The following is a 25,733-nucleotide window of genomic DNA, read 5'->3' as shown; positions in this document are numbered from 1 at the left end:
TTTTGTACAGTATCTAGCCCGAGGAAGAGAGAGAGTTTGTGCGTGCGTGTGTTTGTGTGTGTGTGTGTGTGTGTGTGTGTGTGTGTGTGTGTGTGTGTGTGTGTGTGTGTGTGTGTGTGTGTGTGTGTGTATAAGATAATTACAGTGGGCTGGGTGTGACTGAGTGCATGTGTATGAGGCAAAGTGTGCGAGTGGTTGGTTTAACCTGTTTGTGGCAGAGGTGTGATACAGTGCATCCTCCCTCACACGCGCACACACACACACACACACACACACACACACACACACACACACACACACACACTCACACACACACACACACACACACACACACACACACACACATGCTTCTTCATTCCCTCATCCCCGATTTTCCCTCTGATCTCCATAGAGAGGGCCTTAGGGGGTTAATTAACAGGCTTAGATAATGCACCACTAAAAGAAAACAAGACCACTGTTTCTCTTCTTTCTTCCTCTCTCCTCATTCTTCTATCAATGCATCTCTGTGATCACCTCTACATTTTAAGCTGGCTGGAAATCTAGAATTCTTTTGTGCTAAAACAACAAATGTTTAAATCGATGCTGCATCTGGAACCCCTGCGTCCACATCCTGGTCGTGACCGCGGCGCTTCCAGCAAACATGCAGAGATTCTGTCCTGTGACGTGTTTACATCATTATCTGACTGTGGCTCATACATGTAACGGTAGACAACGCTGCCTTATGTCAGAGTTCACAGTTGGTGAGCTGCAGTACTGCCACTAGAGTGGTTCTTTACAATCTGCAGTACAACCTCAAAGCAGGTTTGCACACGCTGGAGGCCATTTTCAACAAGGTTTACACTTCACTACACACTTACTAAAGTAAAGCTCAAAATATACAATGTCACTGATGACAAAAATCAAAATGTGATGTGACAAATCTGAAGCAAAATATCAACTGCACATGAGAGGTTTTGGTTTTAAATGATACAAAACTCAGGCATAATCTTTATTCGCTTAAGTTTAGGCTAATCAGAAGTTCTTGTTCATGCGTTCATTATCCGAACTTGTCACCAGTCCTTCACTGGACCACACACGGAGTCATGGGGAGAACATGCAAGCAAACTTCAGAATTACAGTCGTTATTCTTGAAACAGCGCTGATTACACGCTAAAAACCGACTGGACCAAGAGTAAGAGTGCACACCTACAGTACAGTATATATGTCACAGATAACCACCGATGACAGCTACCGGATACTGTTCTAACATCTGAAGTGAATCATTACAGAGAGAAGTGCGATAGCGATCAACAAAAGAAAGCAAAGTGTGTCATGAGACAATTGCGCTGACAGAACGGTTGTAGCGGTGGAGATGCCAGGCCTCAGTCAGCAAGTGGTCTGTGTGGTTATTGGCACAGACGGGAGGACAGAGATGAATAACGGCAACTCTGGCCCAACCCGAGTGTGTGTGTGTGTGTACGTGTTTGAGCTTTAAAACTTTCTCTTTAATTTTTTTATCCAAAACCTCTACGTTTCTCTGCAGAAGTCAATTTGAATCTTGCGTCTAAATCAAGCTTATATATCCTACTGTACCGAGGCCATCTTTTTCAAGCCTTGCAATTCAAACTACAATCCGTTTCTCCTTTTTTTATCTCAACATCTCCCTGGAGATAAAAACAAGCTTGATTTGTATTTATTTTGAAAGTCCACGGAGACAAACAGTAAGTAAGCACAGAGGAAGAGGGAGTTGTTGTGGGGGCACAACTCGCTCTCTCTAAGTGTAAAATGGGATGAGATATTCTGCCTCTCGGACTTAACGTAATGTAAGAGAGTGTGAAATTAAACTGCGCACGAATAAAAGAGGCCCTTTATTGTGTGCTGCCGACTGGCTTATCTGGAAATTCAGACAACTGGAACATCCAAAGCCTCCAAACTTGTAGCAATCCCCTTTGTCTGGCTCAGGAGCAAACAATGTAATATCAGGAAGCCAGGGAGGCTGCAAAGCCGGTGTCAGATCGCCAAACACAGAGTAGCTGCTTCTTCCATCGCGTCCTCGCAACAGGCCGTAGTGTGTGTGTGTGTGTGTGTGTGTGTGTGTGTGTGTGTGTGTGTGTGTGTGTGTGTGCGTGTGTGTCTAGCACACACGTGTCCGTGTAAGTACACTGTGCACTCACTCACTCACGCTAGCCCCATGTGTATGCCAGTGAGTGCTTCAAATAGATAGTCTCCTCTTTAATTCCTGGACCTTTTGCCTATTTATATTCCCTGCACCTTTCCCCGCACCTCTTTTAAACCCCATATGTAATTTTATTTAGAGCATCTCAAATTGAATAACAGAAAGGAGGAAGAAAAAAAAAGCCAGGGTAACTGCAAATGTATTGTTATTAATAAGTGCTACAGGAGGCTGAAACTCTCTCTTTGTTGGGCCCCTCCCTCCCTCGCCCTCCCTCTCTCTCTCTCTCTCTCTCCATTTTGTCCTCTCCGTCTGTCTGTGAGTGAGTGAGCTAAGTGAAGTGGGTTATGATGGCGGTGTAATCGGCATCCCTCAAACAAACGGCTGGTGCTATTAAGGGCCATTGTGTTTGCTGCAGTGATGATCAGATTCAATCTAGGGAGAACATTTTGTGCCGGAGCTGTGGCGACGGGGGGAGATAGAGAAAAATACCGCGCCGCGCTCCCGCTCGGCTATTGTGTTCAGGGGACTGGATGCATGCGCGCTCTTCAGAAGATGCATCTCGACTCGGGGAGCTGCGAAAGTTGGGGATCGGATGAATTTGTAGACGCCGTCTGCGGCGCAAAGTGAGGGGAGTTATTAAGGGTCGGGTAATGTTTTGAGGAGGTATTTGTATCAATAAAAAAAGCTCTGGCGGCGCAGAGGAGAGAATCACTTTCCTTCTTCCCTCTTTGTCCTCAACTTTACCCTTTTTATCTCGGCCTGTGTCTCTCACTCTAATCCTTTACTTTGTTAAAACACTTTTATGAGACTGCATCGTGTGCGAGTGTAAAATAATGCGTACCTTCAGTCAGCCGACCGATGTGATGTCCTGTCATGTGAGTTTAGAATGAATTCTATATTAATATAGATTATTTTATAGGCCCTGTCCTTGTTGTTCCCCAAAGAAAAACACCCAAGATCTCCAACAACTCTGGAAAGTTAGTCTGAGACGTCGCCGTGCTGCAGATCTGATCAGACATTAACTGCATTTCTCTGTGGGGATTTCGAAGGCAAAGCAAAGAATATTGCTTCCAACACCTGAAAGTTTTGGTTTATATACAAACTAAACAGCTGCTGAGTCACGATCAATACGCTTGTGTGAAGCTGCCTGATGTTCTTGTCCTGCTACAGTGCATCAGTGCATGTCAGGTGTTCTTATGTTACAAACCAGTACCACAGTTTGTCATAGGAGCCTCTGTGTGGGAATAAAACCCCTCATATCCTCGTATGTCCCTTCATTGAGCACAGATTAATACGATAACGTTATTTCCTCCTTCTGTTCCCTCCTCCAGGCCGGAGGCCGTTCAGGTGCAGCTACTGCCCTTACAGCGCCTCCCAGAAGGGCAACCTGAAGACCCACGTGCTGTGCGTGCACCGCATGCCCTTCGACAACAGCCGCTACCCGGACCGCCGCTTCAAACGCTCCCGCCCGGAGTCCGAGGCCCCGGGGAACGGCGCCGACGACATCGCGACGATTCATTCGAGCAAATTTGGGTCGTTCGCAGGGGAGGCTGCGTCTTGTCACCAAGACTAAAGCCTCCGTGAGCAAGGCAGGATAATGGGAACGAGAGTTTTCTCTGAAATGGTATCGATTTGCGAAATTAGACGCTTGTCCTCTGATGAAGGATAACTGTTAAACACAATTGTGCTGAAACTGTCAATTAGACAAGACGATGTGGATAGACCACACTTCCTAAAATCTAAACACAAAGGAAGCATTCTCCATGTGTGGTATTAATAGTCTTTAGATACTTGACAAAACCTCATAATCTATATATTCCTTGTTCAGCAATTAATCTTGTTTTTTTTATTGAGCACAGTAGGTCATGAGTATGAATGGAGGCTTAATGAAACTGAGGTTTTCAGGGTAATCATGGAGGCAGGCGGCTATAAAGCAAGAGCGAGGCCAGATGAGATAATCAAAAATCATTAGCGAGATGTTTCTCCAAAAATAATGCTTTTACCAGAAAAATGATCCACGTAAACGACTGAGCAGAACCGTGTAGATGATTCTGAGGAGACTCTGAACACAACATGGCCACGGCCGCCACCCTAGAACATAACACCGTCGGCTGCCATCTTCCCAGTGCCAGTGATGGGCAGCGTGAGTGTGCGTCTACGTTACAGGGTCATTGGCGGCGACGGTGGAATGTGTGTTTGTGTTGGGAAAAGAAAAAGAGGAGGTTGGGGGGGGGGCGAGTGGAAGCCCTGGTGCCAGCCTGACTGGAGCTGTCATCGTAGAGGAAATCAATTCAGAGATGTCGCAGACACACACACGCCGTAGACACACACGCCGTAGACACACACGCCGTAGACACACACGCCGTAGACACACACGCCGTAGACACACACGCCGTAGACACACACTTAGGCCCCTACGGCGGTAACCCGACTCTGGACCCTACGCCGGGGGGTCAAGTCGAGTCCCATCAGCTGACCGGTGAACCTGAGGTCGCCTCCTTATCGCCCGCTTCCTCGCCTGCACTTTGGCTGGTTCTAACATAAGCGAAAAGTGGTGGAGAACGGGCTGAAAAAATTCTACGTAAATCAATCAGTGGCATATTTAAAGCATCCATTAGCCAGCGTTGAAGCTTGTTCTGCTCCGGTTTTGGCAATTCAGTGTCTGGAGGTCACCTCGCAGGCTCCACATAAGAGACTGATGGGGAGTTTCAGCTGTTTTAGCCCCGTGCTTCACGGTGATGGATGACAGATCGACTCCTTGACTAGGACCCGCGCCGCGATGAGGGGGATTTTTCAACAGGCGACCGAGAAAGGGGAGATCAGACAGAACCAGCTGTATTCTGTACAAATAAAACAGAGCGGAACATCCTCCTGGAAGAATTCATCACTCGAACAGTGTGACCGAGGAACTTTGGCGTTAAATCAGACAAAAAGCAGGATTAATCTCCTCCTTTGATAAGCTCTTGTAAAGAGGCAACATAGGGTGGGAGAAAAATAGATAAGCGTTCCTTTTACCTTGCTTTATGTCTCTAATTATAATATGCTTTGTTTTTATCCTTTCAAATAAGACAGTGTCTGTCTTACATCTACAGTATAAGTAGTGGTTTTATTCATGGGTTCTATTCCTGTGGGAGAGAAATGTAACATATCTTATTAAACCGAGCGAGATTGTTCAAATGGGGGGGGGGGTCCGAAACTTTCTCAAAGTCCGAAATCATTCGGACTTTGAGAAAGTCAATATCCTCCCACGCATGCAGTGAGTGGTGGCAGGGATAAACTCTCAGAGCCCCCGGGCCTCAGTGCCACGTCTTCACCTGAAGGAGTTCAGTCTCACACCTCACACGCAGTGGTCCTGCACACATGAGGGGGGATGAAGAGGGGCAACAATAGAGCCAAGAAGGACACACGGAAGTGCAGAGGACAGAGTAAGTCAAGGACGCAACTGAGGGTCGTATTGTAGGTCAAGGTCAGAATTCAGCATTTAGCTGTAGTCTTATTGTGTGACATAAAATACTGTATTTTGTTCTTTTCCACAGTAGCCAACGAGCCTTATACAGTAAATGTAGGTGGGGTCGGTCCCTGTAAGTCCTTCCCCTGTGAAATCCACATAAACTAATGTAGAATAAGCTCCAGGTTTCAATGCACTGCTGTGTTCTTTGTGGCTGTAGCTTGATTTCACACTTGTGTTTGTACATACAGTACATACATGTATGCGTGTGTGTGCGTGTGTGCGTGTGTGTGTGTGTGTGTGTGTGTGTGTGCGTGTGTGCGTGTGTGTTTGCGTGTGCTCGCTGAACATGTAACTGAATATTGCTGTAAAGAACTGCTTTAAAATCACACATTCCATCGTTTTCGCACTAAGCAGCACATCCGAATGTTTTCATGACTTCGTTCAGATGAGGCAATAATTCTTTTGTTTGCTTCGACACTGGGAGAACGCCGTTTGTTCTTATTCCTCCGCGACTTGTACTCTTTGTCCACCCCTGAGAATGAATTGCGGTTTCTCCCCCTGCCGTAAGCCCAAAATAATCCACTCCATCGCGCCCGTGCTGCGTGATCCACACTGAGCTTCTTTTTGAAAGTACAATAGCACACACAAGTTTGCTCAAGTATAATCACTGGAGCTAGAAAAAAGAAGAAAAAGACAGTCGCGCTGCCCGTGGATTTGAGTTAGTTTGTAGTGGTATGCGATCCCTGCCCAAACCCTGTCCACAGCCCCTTTTTCTATGAAAATGATGCCCATGACCAGTGGAAAAAGTGAGGAGAGGGGTTTTGTTGCAATCTGTGAGCTTCTTTAATGTGTGATCACACACTGTATTTAGAATAATAAAAAACATTGGTCAATATTGGCCTGGTTGTCTTTCATTAAAAGGGTTCATCAAACGTTTGACTGGTTGCTCTTTCTGGATTCTAGTCATTGTCGTGTACTTCGAAACGGTAAGATTTACCTGGTGTTCTTTCTGCAATAAAACCTCTACCTCTGGGAAAACACTGTCTCTGTGTCTGGATCCCTTTACATCATTCAGTCACCCCACTGAAGAAGAAAATGAACCATTAAGACGGTGAAATGACTGCTGACAGTACGTACTAATACATTTCCTTCACATCAGAGTGATCTTTAATATGTCTGAAAGCAATCGAAGGAGCCACTGAGACGACTATGAGCAGTACATTGCAACTCCAACCTTCTCACTTGAGAGGGGTCCAGCAACAGGCCATGTCTCAGTATGACTCTCATTATTTCACTTATATTTTGGATATTTTTCACAAGTGTATACGTTTCTGTTCTTATTCTTTTAACATTTTAACTCTAACACTCTACTATCGAATAATATTGTCTTTTCAGCCCACGTTAACTTTTAGTGCACAAATAAAAAAAGGCAAAAAGGAAAATATGTTTATCCGCATCATTTCGACCACCAGCTAATTTTGTGAATAAAATGAAAATATTTTATACCCAGATTAACTTTTAACTATAGTAATTAACTAACAAGCTGCATATAGTAAGTAATACCTATGAAGATGCATATCATCATTTTCCTACATTGTAATCAGATTTTAAAAGTTTGGTTATCTTTTATTTTGTTGCATCCCTGTCATCCCAGAGGTATGTAAAACATTAAATGTATTACTTAGTGTAATGTACAGATATTAATTTATTCCATCAATCTCCAGTGTGTAAAGTTTGGAATTTACAATAACTTTTATAAATTTCAAAAGTAGTGAATGGCCACATCATTTACAGTACTAAGATCCGAGAAGCAACATAAAGTGGGGAAAATGGTTGAAAAAAAAACTGTAATGCAAGGAGAAAAAAAAAACAAAAACACCAAACTGGCAGCAGAATTTGAAATGTTGTCCCCAGGATGAGCGCTTTTTACTGTTAATGGAGAAATAGAGAGCGTGGCATATTTAATGGATTTTGTTTTTATTGTACAGCACTGAATAATTAACTGGGAAGCAGCATGTCACATAGATTTATCTTTTAATTAAAATAACGTGGTTCACACATTTTTGAGTGGTCGTCCAAATAAATGCAATATCCAAATTTATGTTTTGTTTATCTTCCTGTTAATTATCTGGAGATTGTTCATTGTACAACCCTACACATCAGCTCTCCCTGCATCTGCCTCTCTCTTCTTTTTCCCAGTAATAACCAGTCAGGTTTTATTAATGTATGGATAATTGTGGCTACATGTGCAAGGTGGTTTGCATGAAACCAGCCATTCTTACAAAGTGAAATGAATGTGTCAGACTAGCTGATGCTCTGATGCTGCCACTTGACAGCAATAAAGGCTGTCAAGTGGCAAGGTTTTCCTTGTCCCTAGAACCGGACTAATTTCCATTATCTGTTTTCTCATTTGAACTGAGACAAGCAAAAACAATCCTGCAGTGAAATCACCTTAACAAATGACAATGGAAACCACATATTGGAAACCACATAACATTCACTAACACTTCTCAAGATATTTTCATTGTGGCCTGACATTAGGTAAGTTCAGTCATTTACCATTCATCCATCCATCCATCCATCCATCCATCCATCCATCCATCCATGCATTATCTTAACACCTCACCTAGTTAAGGGTCACAGGATTTCAGCAGCTGATCTCAGCCGTAAAACTCGCATACTAGATTTTGTTTGGTTGTTACTGTATACAGTATGTGTGAGTGCTTGATCATGTCCAGACTCAATCTATGTTAATCAGTGGACATTTGCATCTGAGCGTCTACACAAATTCAAATAAAAGCTGTTATTTCACCCTTTGGAGTATATGTAAATGGTTGGGCTCTTTGGAAAGGCAACACTCACCACAGCTGTCAGATTCACTGTAGATCTAAATGGTTAATAGTTATACACTATAAAATAGAACAGAACAGAACAGAGAAAGAAATAATGTTCTCATCTCGTCTAGATTTTTCCCTTATAAATACAAGTGAATATCACCGTATGGTGGAATAGGCTTAAGAACAAAAGGGATCAAATGAATGAGGCCAAATGCATTTCTATATAAATAAATAAATAAATAAATAAATAGCGTTCAAAAACAATATAAGGGACAAATTTCTTCTTCTTTTGCTGTCTTACAGGGCAGCCTTCTCTGTTTTAGCACGGCACTTACGGGGTTAACACGATGAAAGTAAGACAAGTAGGGGGGCGGAGTTTTCAGGGGGATGACCCTGATTGGCTCCTGCTAACTAATGCAACCTCATACTTCGGCCTTTTCCGGCTTTCTCGAGCTCAAACGAAGCGTAAAGGACATGACGTCCATCTTGAATTTTCCGTATTAGTTTCAGTTTCCGCTGTAGCGAGTTATGGCTCATAGAAGAGGAGAAAAACATTTTCGCTCAGGAGTTGGAGCAGAAAACTTGCAGTTTTCGGACCATTGTGGATGTACCGTGTCTTTTGGACCGAAACGGTTTACTGGATTATATTCCCTGGACCATAACGGACAGAATGACACCAAACACAACGTGAATGGACGATGTATGGGGTTCAGACGTCAAACGTAAGTGATGGAAAGTTTTGGGATTCATGGGGTTTGAGTTTTTGGGGACTGCGCTGTGATTGTTGTTGCTGGAAATGGTTTATAGGGTTGTTCAACAAGTGTTTAAACCGTTATCCATCATTCACTTAGGTTTAAAATGGACGTAGGACTAGGTAGTTTGTAAAAAGAAATCCTCTCTTTGAATATTCTTATACATTTATACGGCTCTAGCGTTCCTGCCCAAACAAGATAAACTTGACTCAAACTGAATTGCTGCTATTTCATGGAGCTTGGATGTTGCAAACACAGCTTCAGTCTTTTGTCTTTGCTTTCAAAGCAAGACATGACACCACTTTGAGGGCGCTTTGAGTGCTGGGTTTGCATCTTGGCTGAGTTTGAGAAGGGATCGGTTCCAGCAGTTACCTGCACATAACTTCATGTCATTACTGGGCCACATGCGGACGACGACACATTGTGATAGGTGTATGTGTTGTGTATACAGTAACAACACACTTTTGCTTTGTGTCCTTCAAACACATCTCAGACATTATACAAATTTATAACAGGGGACTTTTATTATCTATACAGTCTATACAGTGCTCTCAGGCCCCCTGAAACTAACACATACCCCCCTAAGGGGGAAGTTCAGTTGTGTGTCACATATCCTTTTCGCAGTCATATCAATGTTTTGATGTAGCTCAATCATCCGTATCATCCAGATGGTCCAAAGTACCGCTCTGCAGCTCCTTCTTATTGGCGACTCTGAGTCAAGCAGCTTTTTTTTCTCACTTGTAATTAAACAAGTTTCCACCTTTATTCCATGTCCATTAGCAGGGCACATAGAACTGCTTGGGAAATGGTCATTATCGTAGACAGAAATACGAACATAAATTTGCTGTTAATGAAAATGTCAATTAGTGGGCCACTGTGGTTAGAACGGGGACTGATAGGCGGCACTACTGTGAACTACTGTGCATCCACACAGCTCAGTAGGGTGCCCCCATTCGAATACAGATGTGCATAGACTCACCATAAAGTCACACCCATTCAATACCGTAGCATACGTGTACATACACGTATACATACTGTAAGCGTTCAACAGTGTACTTCAAATTTAGCAAAATTCTGAAGCATCTTTTTAGAATCCATGTTATCTGCATTGAAGGGGCGACTCATAATCGCTACACATCCACAGCCAAGAAACAAATAAGTTAATCACAGATGGATTTCTTTTAAAGTAATATTTGCTATAAGAACATAAAAACGTTCCACTCGTTAGTCTGTAGTTTCATCCTTAAGCTCTTTCGTCTGCGGAACCCCCTGTTTTTGATGACTTGTTTTGATGTTTTTACTCACATATTTGGATCATTAATCAAATGGCAGCATGGAGGGAGGGCGAGCGGAGGGGGGAGAGATGCAATCCATATAGCATATCTTCTTCAGGGCTTGTGTGTGTGTGTGTGTGTGTATGTGTGTGTGTGCGTATAAGCATGTGTGCTGTGAGATCAATCTAAAAGTCCTCTGCAACAGCCACTTCAGACCCTGGGCGCAGTCACAAAAAAATGATTACCATTACACCCCCACCCCTGCACCTCTCACTCTGAACAGACGATGAGGGGAAATAAATGTTACCACACACACTGACTCGTGCACACACACACGCACAAATATACTAGTGGTGTAGTGCTAGAAATGACAGAAATAAAAAAGACGGATTCCCACCTAAATGTCAATATGAGAGGGGATGTATTAAAAGTGCATTTGAAATTCTTAGCAGCGTTCCACTTCATATCTGAATGTCTGGGTCTTGCACCCTTAAAAGCAAAGGGAAATAAATCAAGTTTGTTACTTGCGCCGAGACCCCTATAAAAATAAATAGATGAGCGCTGGTCACCCCGGCACCATTTTTTAAACGTCCCCCTGGCTGCGCCGTATCCATAATTATGATTTTGATTGTCTGTGACCACATCCTCCAAGATCAAATGTGAAGCGGAACGACGAATAACAGCAACGTGGATGAAGAGATTTATCTGTTGTCTGCTGCGGCTACGCTTGTGCATGACAAACAGTTGGCTAATACCTTGGGGTATAAAGTGCTGCTGCTTTGGGCTTAGCATCTATACTCATTTATGCCTTTTAGTTACAAATGTTTGTCATATAAATAGAGAACAGTGCACCGAGTGATTGAGCAAGTATTGCAAGAAACAAAACATCAAAATTTCAACCCTATCTCATGAAATGACTCTTCTATCCACAGCCTGCGAGCCATGAAGTGGCATCGGTGGCATTTACTAATAGCCCTCAAAAACAAACACTGCAGTGTTTCCAATATGGAAAATAAAGCAGGGCACAAATAAGCTTCTATAGGTCAAACAACAAAACAGCCTAAATAAGCATTACTGCAGACGTTGGGGTGTCGGGGCGCTGCTTCCTCCAGCTCCAGTTCCCTTATTTTGCTGGTTTGTGGATTGTGTGCATTAATGCTGTTCTTGAAATGGGGAGGCGGGCTCCCTAATGTTAATCACATTTTGTTGCCTAAACACACACACACACACACACACACACACACACACACACACACACACACACACACACACACACACACACACACAGGTCTGGTGCCACATTCTTAAGAATCTTCACTCAAGTCTCTGAAACTGGACGCCCATCTTTACTTTGACAGCTGTGTTTTCTTCATGAGATTTTCTTCTGCTGCTGGGAAAATAAAAGAGTTGGTGGTAATAGAGGATAATTACACATCTCTCTCTCTCTCTCTCCTATGCCGTGTCTCTCATTTCCTCACTTGTTTTTCCTCTGGAGCTGCAGTGCACAGGATGGATGCCAGTAACGTCACAAACTGCAGCATTCAGGCCCATTACATCTGCAATGACTGGAGATGTAAGCAACATCTGGTGTCTAAGCTGTGACAGAGAGCGCTGCCTGTGCTTTTCTTAATAGATATCTGGAGGCAACGCACAGTGGGATATTGCGTTTCAGTGTTAACTCTTCAAAGCCCACTTAGGAAGGAGGGTCTGGGAGGGATGGGGAGGAACAGGGAAGGAAGGATGAGGTGAGGGGGTAAGAAAAGCAGTAGGTGGATCTTTTTACATGGTTTTTGGTTTTAATTCTACTTTTGATCTCCTCGAGCCATCCTATTCACTCCATTCTGAAGAATAGGCCAGATGATGGACAGGAAAGATAGGACATGAAGAAGGACTTAGATGAATTAAAGGAAAGAGCCATTAAAGGTTCAGAATCCTTGATCTTTGATGACCACTTCAGTCAAAATCAGGCATTGAATGGGTTATTTGAAAGTTAGCTACAGTGGATCAAATATCAAGGGCCAATTTATGCTATCAAGAAGCTGAGACACGTACCAAGGGTTCTGTTTGTAACACCAAATTTTTTGAGCACCCATTCTCCTAGATGCCTTTAATAAGTCGTGGGGGTGGTGGAGCTCAGCTGTCATTGGATGAGAGGCGGGATCAAATCTGGACCCGTCAGCGCTTCGTCACAGGCCACATGCTGAACCCGTTGAATTCTGAAACGTGCTTCAACCTGTTTGTTGTGTTCACGATACTCTAGAGAACAAGCAAACACAGCCTCACACTGTGGCCTCCGCCTATTTAATGTAGACGTCTCCTACACTCACACACACACACACACACACACACGCACGCATCCGCTAAGCTATATGGCAAAACAAGGTATCGCCTTCAAATGCCAGTGACGCATCAAGCTGAGCCTTCAGCTGTTGTTACGGTGACGCACAGCTGATCAGCAGCCAGCCTGACAACTTCATTCACCTGGCACCTGCTAGCTGTCAGTCACACAGGAGATGTGCGTATTTGTGTATGTGTGTGTGTGTGTGGGTATATGCCTGTGTGTACATGCGCTTGTTTCTGTGTCCTGAGGCTATTGATAAAACTGTCAGAGAGAGGATGAGACGTGTCCATCACTCCACTTTATCTCTTTTTCTGTCTGTTGCACTCTTATCCTCTCTTTCTCCTTCACATTCTCTCTCTCTCTCTCTCTCTCTCTCTCTCTCTCTGCCCTTGATCACTCTATGATCAGCATTCATCCTTCATTACGCACAGTAAACTCACCACACACTGCCTGCAGTGTTTTACCCTGGGGTTTTTATACTGGGCATATAAAGCAGATGCACGTCTACATACATGCGCAGACTGATGCAAACAGGCTTTTTCTTTCTTCATATTATTAGCATAACAACTATGATGTACAGTATTGCAAACATGGTAAAAGTGAGAGTAAATGGAGGCAGAATAAATTAAGTTGAATCACATGATTAGTTTGAATCTGCTATAATGTCCAAACCAGGTTTCCACAACTATAAAGGGAAAGCCTTACATTTCTTCTGTTAAGCTTAACCTGCTTTGAATATTACCACTTTGCTTCTCTACCTGGCCATTTTGTCCACCACTGGTGGCCTATATATAATTTAAGTGATATTTTAAATTAGCTTCCCTTTTTCATATCGTGCAGCTTTAATTGACACAGTATATTTAGGTTAGTAAAACTGTTTTATACACCAGTGTACAAGAATCACCCCTATTCACAGTGCAGGTGTTAAGCACAGAAAACCTATTGCTAAGGTCTGTGCTTGTCCAAATATCAAGGGGATTAATTAAAAGTCAATTAGTTCGCAAAGGACTATTGAGTAAGATTAGGGGCTTCTCTGTGAATTCAGATGCGGCTCCACCTCTTAATATCCCCTGCCCTTTCATCTGTGGGGTGGTAAATAGACCTCTTCCTGTGTATTTGTACTCATTTTAAATGTTGTCGCTTATGCAAATTTAATGAGCATTTTAGTTGTATCTTCTTTAATGTGCACACCACAGCCTGATGCATAATTAAAGATTGTGCAAATAATGAAACATGCTTATGTTGGCTTATTTTACACCAGCGGAAGAGAAGCTCTAAATAAATAAATGAAAGGACAAATGGTTCTATAGAACACAGTAAAGTCAAGAAGGAGCCTCATTGTGCAAAATATTACCACATATATAAGAATTTCTATATCCAGTCATTAATATGTGGTTGTGTGGTTTGTAATATTGTCATTGGTGCAATTATGATGTTGATCACCGATGATGGATTATAATGGATTATACAATATGTGCAATATGTGCTTTGTATTTAGTGGGAACAAATATTGCAAAAGACAGGACACAAGACATGATGACTGTATAAACGAGTGTTCTGTGCTTCTCTGTGCAATATTTTTTGGTGGTGCTGCACCTAATCTGATCCTGATGCAGTGCAGTGTCCATGTTAGCTGAGACAGACAGCCCATTGTCATCGTCTCCTGCCCCTGACATATGCCTTCTCTGCCCCGTCTGATTGTCTCATCACTCCTTAGCGCGGTGACTCCCACCTGACGGCATCACCCGAGCTGGATAATCCACACTCTGCTCGTACGCTGTCAATATCCGCCTAACATGAAGTGGACATGGACCCACTCATGCACGCACACGCACACACACACGCGCACACGACTAGTTGTGGACCCATCCACGGTCCGGATCTTTGTGTGAACCAGAAAGTGTTTACGGCTTGTCATGTTAAGGGATCTGTTTCTAAGGATGCACACCTGTTAAAATCCAGTCTTATGTCAGAAATGGGTTGTTGTCACGATTATACGTCCGCTGAGCTATTTTAAAATGTGTTATATTTGACTTGCACATTATTAGCATGCAGTTCCTTTTGTGAATGCAAAATACAAGATGGTTTCTGCGTGTTCTAGAAGATTCCAGACATGTCAGCAGACTTTTTACAAAGCTGTAACATGAGCACAACTCCCGAGTGTGTAGTAAAAGTGTGGTCATCAGTTGATCCATCAAAACAGAGGTCAGGGTCAGTCCTGCAACATTAAAGCTCATCCTCTCAGGGACAGTGAATATCCACAAACTCTTTTTCTTTTTCAAAATGAAGACAAAAAGTAAATGCTCACCAATCAATGACACAGGAATAATAGTTTTGTTTATTCTAATCTTTGGGAGATCTTGCTTTTTTGAAACATTTTCAGACACACATTACAGTATATTACCACAGTAACCACTGGCTGGACTTGAGTTCACTGTTATACAGATCCTATTTGCAGATCTTTAAGGTTTCTTGGCTTCAATTAATCAGAGCTGGACCCCAGCGATAAATCTGCAAGCTGTAAAACCACAGTATTGAGCTGGAAGACACTCTGAACCGCTGTGCATGATGACCCCAGTGGAGCATCTCAGCCCCTTCACAACGTCATTTCATCCTTTGCCGTTAGACAGAAGTGATAATAACAGCAGCATTTAATGCCTTGGTGCGATACTGAACAGCTAATAGAAAGTTCTGCTTTTAATCTTTTTTCAGTATCACACTTATTTTCAACATTTATCTTTGTCCCATTTCTTAAAGCTGGTGGGAGGCACAGCATATGGATATTTATTTAATAAGAGATTCCACTAAGCTCGGCGTAATTACTCTTGCCCAGAAACAATCAAACTTGACAGGAATTATCACACTCTGCGTGGAAATGGAGTATAAACAACATTCAAAGAGTGATTGGACCTGACAGCTTTACCAACTCTGAACTAATTGACAATATTCACATGACAATTTTTTACACATTACGGCTGTTTTGCTAAAAATGATGATTTCCATCAGACTGCCTTGTTTCATTTGATGTTAAAGGGAGAATTAGGAGCTAATCTGTGGTAACAGAAATACCAGATGTTCTCATACTGGTAAAATGTTCAATCCTATGTGAAAATAAGCACATCTTTTTCTAAATCTTATTCATCAGACAAAAGGTTGTTAGCAGTTTGTTTGAATGCTCAGGTTGAACTTTACACTTAGTGATTTGTCTAACCAAGTAAAAGGTTGAGAAAATCTTGATTGGTAATTTTAAATCTGTAGGTGAGCGAAAGGAAACACAGCAGTGGTTGTACAGTATACATACAGTAAGTATGTGGATGTTGATGTGACACTCTGTGTTGTATTGGTGAGGTTAACAGAACCACCCCCTGTGCTCCATTTGAATTATCCCCTGAGGCTTGTGTGGTGAACCTGGGTCCACAGCGTCCACCTCTTCCACTGATCCAGCAATGACAGCACCTCCCTACGCTCCCTCACACCCTTCCAAATCTGGAGCTTCGCTGGAGGTCCCCTGGCGCCTGGCCACAGCCGTGCCCCAGGAACGCCAGCCCCTGTGGGTGGGCACTCGGCTGGCTGTCAGTTTCCGCAGCCTCCGCCATCTAGCATCCGTCCTGAAAGCACAGGCGCTGCTGCTTCTGGCAGTGATCTCCATATGTTTTGATATTAGGGCAGCCCTTCTCTCACTTTGACACTCACATTGTGACTTGATGTTGCCCTTGTAAGACTGGCACAAACACACATACCCTCAGTACCACCATGGGAGGCAGAGACAGAGCTGACAGCTATATCAGCTATATAAAGTTTACCCCACCATCCGACGCCGGATTCCACAGAGAACAGCCAAGTGACCTTAAAAAAGTCCGGTCCAGACAAAAAAGGTCAGCGACAGTGTCGTGTTACTTTGCACTCCTTCACTTTGAAAACTCTGTGATTGAATATGCACACGGTTTGGTTTGTGGATCGTCTGTTTGCTTTACCCAGGGATGTACAGTGTCAGTGACATTGCCTTGGATGTGGCAGAAATCTGCATTTGTTTACAAGATAAGTCAGAGGAACATTTATAGCTTAATTAACTTCCCATTATATTACTAATACGGCATGTAGCATAAACTGGAAACGTTTGCAAGCATCAGAAGCTATTTACCTTTTACACACACATACAGTACCACTGTACAGTATATTAGCAACAGTAGGGATCAGGCAACGATAATGGATCTGGACAGTACAGACAGTACCTGAGGGGAGCTGGTCCCAACTTTATGTGCAGCTTCTGTCAGTCAGAATGACTGATCCACCTACAGGTCTTGTCTTGCTGAGATGAGAGTGCAGAAAAGTGCAGCTGCTAGATGAGCAGCTTCTCCAGCGTATCTGCATAGACTTGGAGCGACAGAATTAAACATTGGCTTTAGGGTCCAAGTTAGAATATTTTGACTTATGCTTTTTAAATTCAGTCTTTGCTCCTACTGCATTAATAGACCACACAAACGAGCATAGCAGTTCTCAATTCAGCTCCAACAGTAGAAAAATAGGCCTTGACTGATTGATTCTTACGAATGAAAAGACTGTACAGCAAGTAGAGAAAGTGGGAGCACAACAGCGAGGATGGAAGCAGAAGTGCGGTTGTGGACAGATGGACAGGGAGTTTTTCGTTGAAACATCATCACCATCCTCATCATCCATGTCAGCTCCATCCGCCTGGGACCTTCCGCTCAGTGGGAAGATGATGTCTCCGGTCCACAGAGAAATGGCCATCAGGGACTCTCCTCTCTGCTGCAGCTCTTTTCCCAACACTGTCATTAACACCATCCCTCCCTCACTGCGCATAGCATTACAAGGAGATGATCAACAGAACACTTAAAGCAAAGCCCATCCCCAGCTTCTCTTTATCAAGCTATTTTTGTTCCACGGGGTGTGGTGCTGCATCCCAGCTCAATTATCTCAAAATATTATGTATATGCGTGTTTATTCTCTGTTTTCAGGATGATAGACTGTTAGCGCAGTGTTTTTAATATGCAAAACACCCTTGTCAACCAAGCTGGGATTGAGAGGCTACCAATTATTTGGTGTCAGACAGAGAGAGATGATTATCTAGGCGAGGGACTTGGTTCATCTTCCGCAGCAAGGAAGTGGCGTATTGATTGGCCATCAGGGAGCTAATAACACAAGGTTATCTACACGTAGCATGTGACACTCTCCCCACTTAATACAGTAGCTCTATCTAGATTTTCTATGTCCTTATAGCACTGATTTGGAGAGTTAAGGAACGTCCGCACATGTTCCAGGGCCTAACAAAGGTCACGCTCCTGTAAAACCATGCATAGGGAAGTGGCAGGGTGTGCAGTTTTACAGTTTCCTCAGGTGCCTCCTGCTGCTTTTATTGATAACTGAGGTAACATTTATAATGACATATCAATAACTGCAACATCAGTGGTGCTTGGGGTACATACAGCAAGTTGCCCACACGAACAGACTTTACCACGTTCCTCTAGTACGATATCTAGGGACCAGATAATTTGGGTTAGTCGTAATTGGTTTGGTTTTCCATTGTAGTAAACAATAGCACTCTCTCTCTAATGGAACAGATATTTTCCTGTTCGCTTAGAAACTCAAAGACATCACTGTAGTTTCATGACTACACACACATGGTCAACATTAAACAGTGACAATCCTCTGCATCATGGCATGGAAAAGCCCAACTTCAATTAGGTTACATGAGGATATGCTGACAAGTAATGTAAAACATCTGACCAGCAGAGAGTCAACACGCATTCAGTTGGAAACTGAGTAACTAGTCAGTAATAATCAGTGGTGTTCTAAAAAGTGGAGTGATGTGTTTGCATTTCCAATAAAAGGCTTGCGTCTACAGTATTTAATGTGTTTTGATGGTTGTAAAATGATTTTATGTCACAAAAAAGGCTCTGCACCCACGCATTTAGGAACAACCTTCACCTGGCGACTCACAGAAGTGTTCTGTCCTCTCACAAAAGCAGTGTGCAGGTCAACACTGGTGTCACAGATATACACGTGATCTGTCTACCATCATTTTAACCACATCCCTGAAAATATAAAACTGTTCAACACTCATTCATTCATTAAAAAAAAAAAAAAAGGTTCCGTGAAATAGACTAAACGATTTGGAGCAGAGGTGTAATTCCTGGGAGATTGTGGGATTTCACCAAACCAGCTCAGCAGCAGGAACAATTAGCCAAGTATGTTCACTGTCTGCTCTGGCTGACCAGTCAAATGAATAAAAATGCATGTAATACATGCAAAGAGCATATATGAGGCGCCTAGCTATTTAAACTGTGCCATTCACTGTCACAAACGAGCCCAGCAGTAAGTGCATTTTGTGCACAGTGTCATAATGTGTGATGCTGTCTGCCACAGTGATCTGTTGTCTAAACATAAATCACAGGGGCAGCAGAGAGAGGCCGCGTTTCCTTATTACTATAAACCTGTAGAGAGCCTTTCTCCTGAGAAATCAACCAACATGACCTCAAACACGGCGCTCCCCATATACATTTCAGCTCAGACACACAATAGCTCTCTCGCTCTCTCTCACTTTCTCTCTCTCAGACCCTCTCAGTCAAACATCTGACTGGAAATACATTAAAATGGTATACGAGTATTGGAAAAATGATCACATATGACTTGATACAAGAAGGGACTGTAATTTGAATGCTTGTCTCTGGTTCGTGTGCTTGGGACCAATGGAGTGATCCTATCCAGGATATTAGTCTGTTTTAACATGCCCCATTGTATTTCAGGCTAAAAACACGGTGGGCCCTGGAATAAAAGATTACCCAAATAGAGTTCATGGTTTTGGTGAAGAAATCCTCCAGGGAGGCTCAGCGCTCTGTGAGACCCAGAGATTACATTTCAGTCCCTGGCTCACAGTCAGAAGCTCGCCAGACGGAACAGGAAATTGTGTCGCTGTCAGTGAAAACGCGCAGGGAGAAATGTAAATGGCCCTCCCAGTAACGGACACCTCATATGCAACCCCAGTTGTGTCCCCTGGGCTCTGCCTGTCCACCACGTCCATCTTGTGTCAAATAGCTGGATTTAATACAGTAGAGGGATTGGGGGCTCCGTGTGTGTGTGCAGGAAGCTGTGAAAGTATGGAGTGGCAACTAGCAGAGCAGGCAGATGATGCAGATGACACATTTATGTTTTTTTTCAGTATCTTAAGACATTAATTGAAATGTCCCCATTATAAAAACTGAAGCAATTTTGTATAAATGTCTAACAAAAAAATAAAAGGTTTGATCGTAACGTGAAACAATTACGTCAGAAAACAAAGAGAGACAACGTATCAGTCGAGTTAGCAAAGTCACATTTTTGAATATAAAGCACGGCCATTGTTAGAATGAAAGCATTCATGTTCAAACCGTGTGTCCCATCTGACAGTTCCATTTCAGAAATATTGTCGGAGACAAAACAAACACATCTAAAGGGAACAAATTACAGCCACTGAGATTACCTTCAGTCAGGCGCCAGACTGAAGCCCAGAAAAGCTGTCAGTCACTTTGGAGAATACGCACACACACACACACACACACACACACACACACACACACACACACACACACACACACACACACACACACACCCGTCTGGAGACCACCAAAACCCACCTGATACCCCAACGGCCGCACATAATTATTTTAATTTATTCGTTTCATTTATTATGGACATGACAATATTGCAATAGATCTAGAAAAGACGCTGGACTATCCAAAATATGTTTTAATGCATTCAAAGAAGCTGTTCTGAAAGGCCTTGGGAGACTGGTCTGTTAGTGTTTATGCTCAAACACAATTGTCTGAAAGCACCTTTAGTCCAGAAACTTTATGGTAGAACAGTACGATGAATATCTTTTTCTGGATCTTTTCTTGGCTAACAACTATGAACAACTATGCTTTAACTTCATCATGGAACCCCTTATGTAATGTCTTTAATATCAGAAATACACAATGATATGACAGCTGTTGGTGTAATCTGTCTGTCTGCCTGATGCTGACATCACAGTTCTGAGTCGTGCAGCAGTGAGCAGATGCACAAATTGTAACCCCGAAGCGAACTCTGTTGACTCTGATGTGCTATGGTTTTGGTCAAGAGATTCCGTGACAACTCTGTTCTCTTAACCTGAACACATCCTGCTTTTAGTTTGTTTCTAGCTTAAACTTTGTTTCTAGCTTAAACTAAAGTGATTCTAACAGCAGAGTATAATTGATGCATTGATAGAGATATCATATTGGCCTTGAACTGTTGAGGACATTGCAGTGCCTTGCACTCTAAAAAGGGCACTTCATTTGAGTTCACAACACTCAGTATCGCAAGGGATAAGCCATTGTCATTGACCACAGTAGCAATCAGTATCTATTCAATGCTTTAAATGCAAGTGTGTGTGTGCGTGTGCGTGTAATAGTGGGAAGAATGCAGTGGCCTCCAAAAGGAACATTGTAGGTCATGTAGCAAATCAGGCCTGCAGGCTTTATTGTGAATCAGGTGTTACTACCAGCACTCTATCCAAAACAGAGAGAGAGGGAGATGCAGAGAAGAAGGAGTGGGGAACGATTTATCAATGCAAAGTTAATAACATCCATTTGAATCTAACTAAAAATCAATATTTCATTACCAAATTGTTAGCGGGAATGAAGAAGGATTGGGGAAGTTGGGGTGGCTGTGGTGGGAAGGAGGCGTCTGAGAGTTCGATGGGGAAGACGGCATGATTCATGGGGCCATCAGGCCAGAGAGGAGGGAGGGACGTGGGACAGAAAGAGGACGAAAGCGGAGGATGCTGTAAAAAACTTCCAAAGAGGTTGCTCGTCAGTGACCTTGGCGATGGGGGGGTGGTACATGGAAGAAAATGAAAGCAACTGTCAGGTGGCTACAGGTCAGAATCAGCTTATAAATCATATTAGAGAGCAGCCGTGGCATGTGTGTTGGTTTAACTTTGTGTTTGCGCTTATTAGTGAAGTCAATTTAGATAATGACAGTTTATACCTAATATCTCAAATGTTTAAGTACAGAACAAAATTATTATTATATTAGACTATTATTTAGCTTCATTAAACCACCTTTCAATGAACAGTATTTTCAGTAGAAGTCCCTGCTACATTTTAAATAATTTTTAAAAAGTAGGTAAATAAATAAAAATAGGAAGTAAGTAAAATCCTGGCTAGTGTTTAACTATTACAATGTTAGTGCTGCAAGTCAGGGGCCTAAATAGTTCCTGGGTCTTGAGAAGGTATAAATGAAAACTGGAAAGACAGTTTACAGATACAGTATATAAATTCTAAAAACTTAATTTACTAAATGTACTTTTTTTTTCATCAGTTATTTGAAATGCAGAAAAAACAAACAACTTCTGTTGTGAGTCTAATATGGAGCTTCATACATATGTTGCTGATGGGAAGCAAACCATATGGACATTTATATCCTGATTTATGTAATGATGATAATGTTGAGTTTGGCATAATTACATTTACAGAAACCATCAGATTTGACAGATATCACAATGTTTAAAGTTAAAGTGGGAAACAACAGCCCAAGGAATGATGAGAACTGACAGCGATTTCAGCTCTCGACTAATTGACAATTTTCATGTGACAGCTTTTATGAGCTAAAATCATGGGTATAGTAGTCATTTGCATCAAAGCGCCGTAATTGGACTGTACATTAAGACCCGTGCGTGTCTGTGCATGTGTGGACGCAGGTATTTGTGAGGTGAGGAGCTTGATCCTTGTTGTGTAGGCAGCTCATAGGTTATACAGCTAAACTTAAGTGACAAATGAGAAGTTCAGTGGCTGTTTAATCACGTCACAGACAGATACACGTCCCACTCAGACATGGCTATAAGGCCTGAATTTGTCAAATCCATCTCACCGTGGGTTTGATCAAATCAAACTTGTTTGTCTTCGCACCTCATCCCAGTACTCCACCGAGGGGAAGTGTCTTTTTTTTTGACAGCGTTCCAGATTGCATGCACATCAGGTGACAATTAAGACATAACAACATAAATTGTCTGCCGTCACATTCGGTTACCTTCATTCCCTGACGCCTTTCCCCCTCAATACAAAAAAGAAACAGACACAGGCTCTGAGAAAAAAAAAGCTTCTACCTTAGCTTGGCCAAAACCTGACAGTTTGTAGTGCATTAAATTAACACCATCTCTTTCTACCACCTCCTCATCCTATTCACATCCACCTATAATGAGCAATTATAGTTAGGGGGCCCCATCTGTAAAAGTTTTTTCTGTGTTGCTTTTTTCCCTCGGCTTCTCTGAGATCCTGCTGCGACTTTCTTCACCCCATTTGCCGCGGCACATTTCAAACAATCCGAATGTGGCACATGTGCTCTGAATAATTCAGCTGCCGCTAACATTAAATAACTGTTAACATGCTACAATAATTAGTTATGCTTGCTTGACATGTTTGCATATTTAATAATTAATGCATTTGTCTTAATTACCGGCAACAATATTTTAGACTTGTTTTTTTATTCTTGGGAAAATAAAGCGGAATACAGACAATTATGCTATAAATATTAATTAGATGCCCTTATTAAACCGCAGATGATGGGCCATGGGGGAGGGTCATATGATGTATAAGAAATATACAAAACATACAAATCTTTCTTGTCACATTTTTACTGGGAACAGGTGTCACCAAAGGTTTATTAGTTTTGGATATACAGCGCATTTTACAACATTTAACAAATCGTCATGTGTCATCCTGAAATCACTAAAAGCATTGATGCTGTCAATGGAGTCCACTGATTAATGTAATAATTATGCTTATGCTATTTAGTTGAATTATAAATGCCATTTAATTAATCATAGATTGAACTCTTTGTGCATTTAAAACCATGTTTCTCACACAGGAAGCATTGATCTCAACAACACAAACAATAGAGTTTCAGTGCTGAAAAATAGTTTGGACCATTGTGCGGCGGTGTGTGAAACCACGGTCCATCCACTTAGAACCTCGTGATCTATCAAGCTCATTCCTCGATGCATGCAATGCATCAAATTGGCAAAGGTTACTCCAAATGCTACCAATATGACTGAAAAGCACTGGAGGATTCTTTTAGGAAGGAAGGCCTTTGTTGAGTTGAATTAATGCTGTATTTAAATTTTTATGGGTGGTGTCCTTGTTTTGGCTGAAAGAAGGGGGTAGACGACGTGAAAGCGCTCAGCCACTCGGAGACGAGCCAAAAATGCAGCTGTCAATGAGAGGAGAGACAGGCGACAGGCATGACGCCCTACGTGCCGGATGACTTTGGGAAGACTTTGACAGCCACCCAGGAAGGGAAGTTATTTTCCCTTCTTTTTTCTCAAGCTGCCGCATGATTAAAAGCCAAATGAGTGACACTGCTCGACACCCCAAATCAGCCCACTGCATTAATATTTCACACAGATGGCAGCTGTGTATCAAAACAACATGCAGCTAAGGACAAGAGGAGGAGAGGAGTGTTGGAGTAGGGTAAAGATCCTTCAGCAGCACGGCCGCGTTTGCTTGATTGACCATATTTGTGCCGACAAAATTAGCAAGCAAGACAAAATGAAAGGTGTATGCAAAAATTATGTAAACTATGAAAGGATAAAAATCATTTTTACAAAGACAATGTTTTGCATGGATTAGTAAACCAGAATAAAGATGCCTGTAGCCACCTTATTTACTGTGTGTTTGGCTCTAAGACAGTAACAAAAGAAAATACATTTATTTCTGTGCCTTTTCTCTGGGTGAAAAAGTTGCACTTGAATTTTTTTTTAAAAAAGGTTAAGCCAGTGGACAAGTACTGTGGCACATACACTACATACATTCCGCCAAGTAATCCTCCACACCAGCGGGTGGCAGTAGTCAGCATTTGTCAGACAACAACTTAGCAATGCAGATATATAAACTGTACAAAGTAAAGTACGTGTTTGCCTTCCTTTCTGGGATTGGCTAAGCTCAAATTCAAATCAGAGCGCTCTCTTTTGCTCAGAAGGGGAAACAAAATCTTATTGGTGCCAACAGTGCAAGAAGATCATTTACTGTAGCTGATTTTTAATAATGTTTACCTATTTTATTTCTTCATGCTAAACTAATCTAGCTTGTTGAACAGTGCAGCGTCATAGAACATGAGTGTCTTTGTATCTAACTCACAAATATATTTGTTTTAAACACAAATTAGTACAATTTAGGCTGCTGTGTTCACTGATTGATTTAGATTTAACATGCATTGCAGCGGTGTAATAAGCCCTAGTGACCCACCGTTGGTGACCTACAGGTCAGGACAAGGGAGGTCAGGAACTGACTTCATCCTTCTTATCTGGACATTGTGGCTGTGATGAGGAACATGGCTGTCATGAGGGGATATAAGCCACGGAACACAAATGCACCAACAGCACTTGGGGGATGGCTTCAATTGGAAATGCCCATATGAGGCAAGGCAATATGCAAATGCCATAGATGGCGTTGTAAATTTGGCAGAGGTGACAGGAAACAACATTTCAATGGTGATGATGAAGTGGAAATGGAAAGAAAAATGGAGAGAGGAGGGCCCGTCGTGTGGGGGGGTGGGCTATAATGAGGGGCGCAGAGGAAGGAGATAGCCATCGACTGAACCGGCCGGGCCTCAGTCAATGGCAAAACAAGCACCGTTCTTCTAGGGGTAGGGGCTGCGCTGTGGCTTCCTCCCTCCACCCTTGTCAATAGCTGTCACTCCTTAACTGCCTGTCCATCGCCACATTAATGCACTCTCACCACGGCAAATTCTGCCGCCATCCTCCCTTGACCTTCCCACCGGTGACTGTTTTCCCAGCCGGCCTCCACACAGACGACAGATATCATTATCAGGACTTCAAAACACAGGCGGATATTGCACTGAAAAGGTTACAGGAATTCAATGGCTGAGAGAGGAAGCCTGAAATACATAAA

At 42.6% G+C, this 25,733-nt stretch overlaps 1 protein-coding gene and 1 long non-coding RNA gene across 7 annotated transcripts in view; both read left to right on the top strand.

The window, feature by feature from the left end:
• znf536 (zinc finger protein 536) overlaps positions 1-6,649 on the top strand; it is a 309,249-nt gene extending 302,600 nt beyond the window's left edge. For 5 of the 6 annotated variants that reach the window (XM_055507612.1, XM_055507613.1, XM_055507610.1 and 2 more), the window contains one exon: positions 3,487-6,648. In XM_055507612.1, the coding sequence (XP_055363587.1) occupies positions 3,487-3,728 (242 nt within the window). In that variant the 3' untranslated portion in view covers positions 3,729-6,648. Of the gene's footprint in view, positions 1-3,486 lie in introns of all 6 variants that reach the window. The other variant, XM_055507615.1, reaches the window with a different exon arrangement.
• Positions 6,650-8,916: 2,267 nt separating this feature from the next.
• The window catches only part of LOC121202103 (uncharacterized), a 128,102-nt gene continuing 111,285 nt past the window's right edge, over positions 8,917-25,733 (top strand). Inside the window, exon 1 of the long non-coding RNA XR_008694144.1 lies at positions 8,917-9,165. This is a non-coding gene — a long non-coding RNA (uncharacterized LOC121202103). The remainder of the gene's footprint in view (positions 9,166-25,733) is intronic.

Source organism: Betta splendens, chromosome 3 (assembly GCF_900634795.4).
Source record: "Betta splendens chromosome 3, fBetSpl5.4, whole genome shotgun sequence".
Lineage (NCBI taxonomy): Eukaryota > Metazoa > Chordata > Actinopteri > Anabantiformes > Osphronemidae > Betta > Betta splendens.
This window is presented reverse-complemented; position numbering and strand designations above follow the sequence as displayed.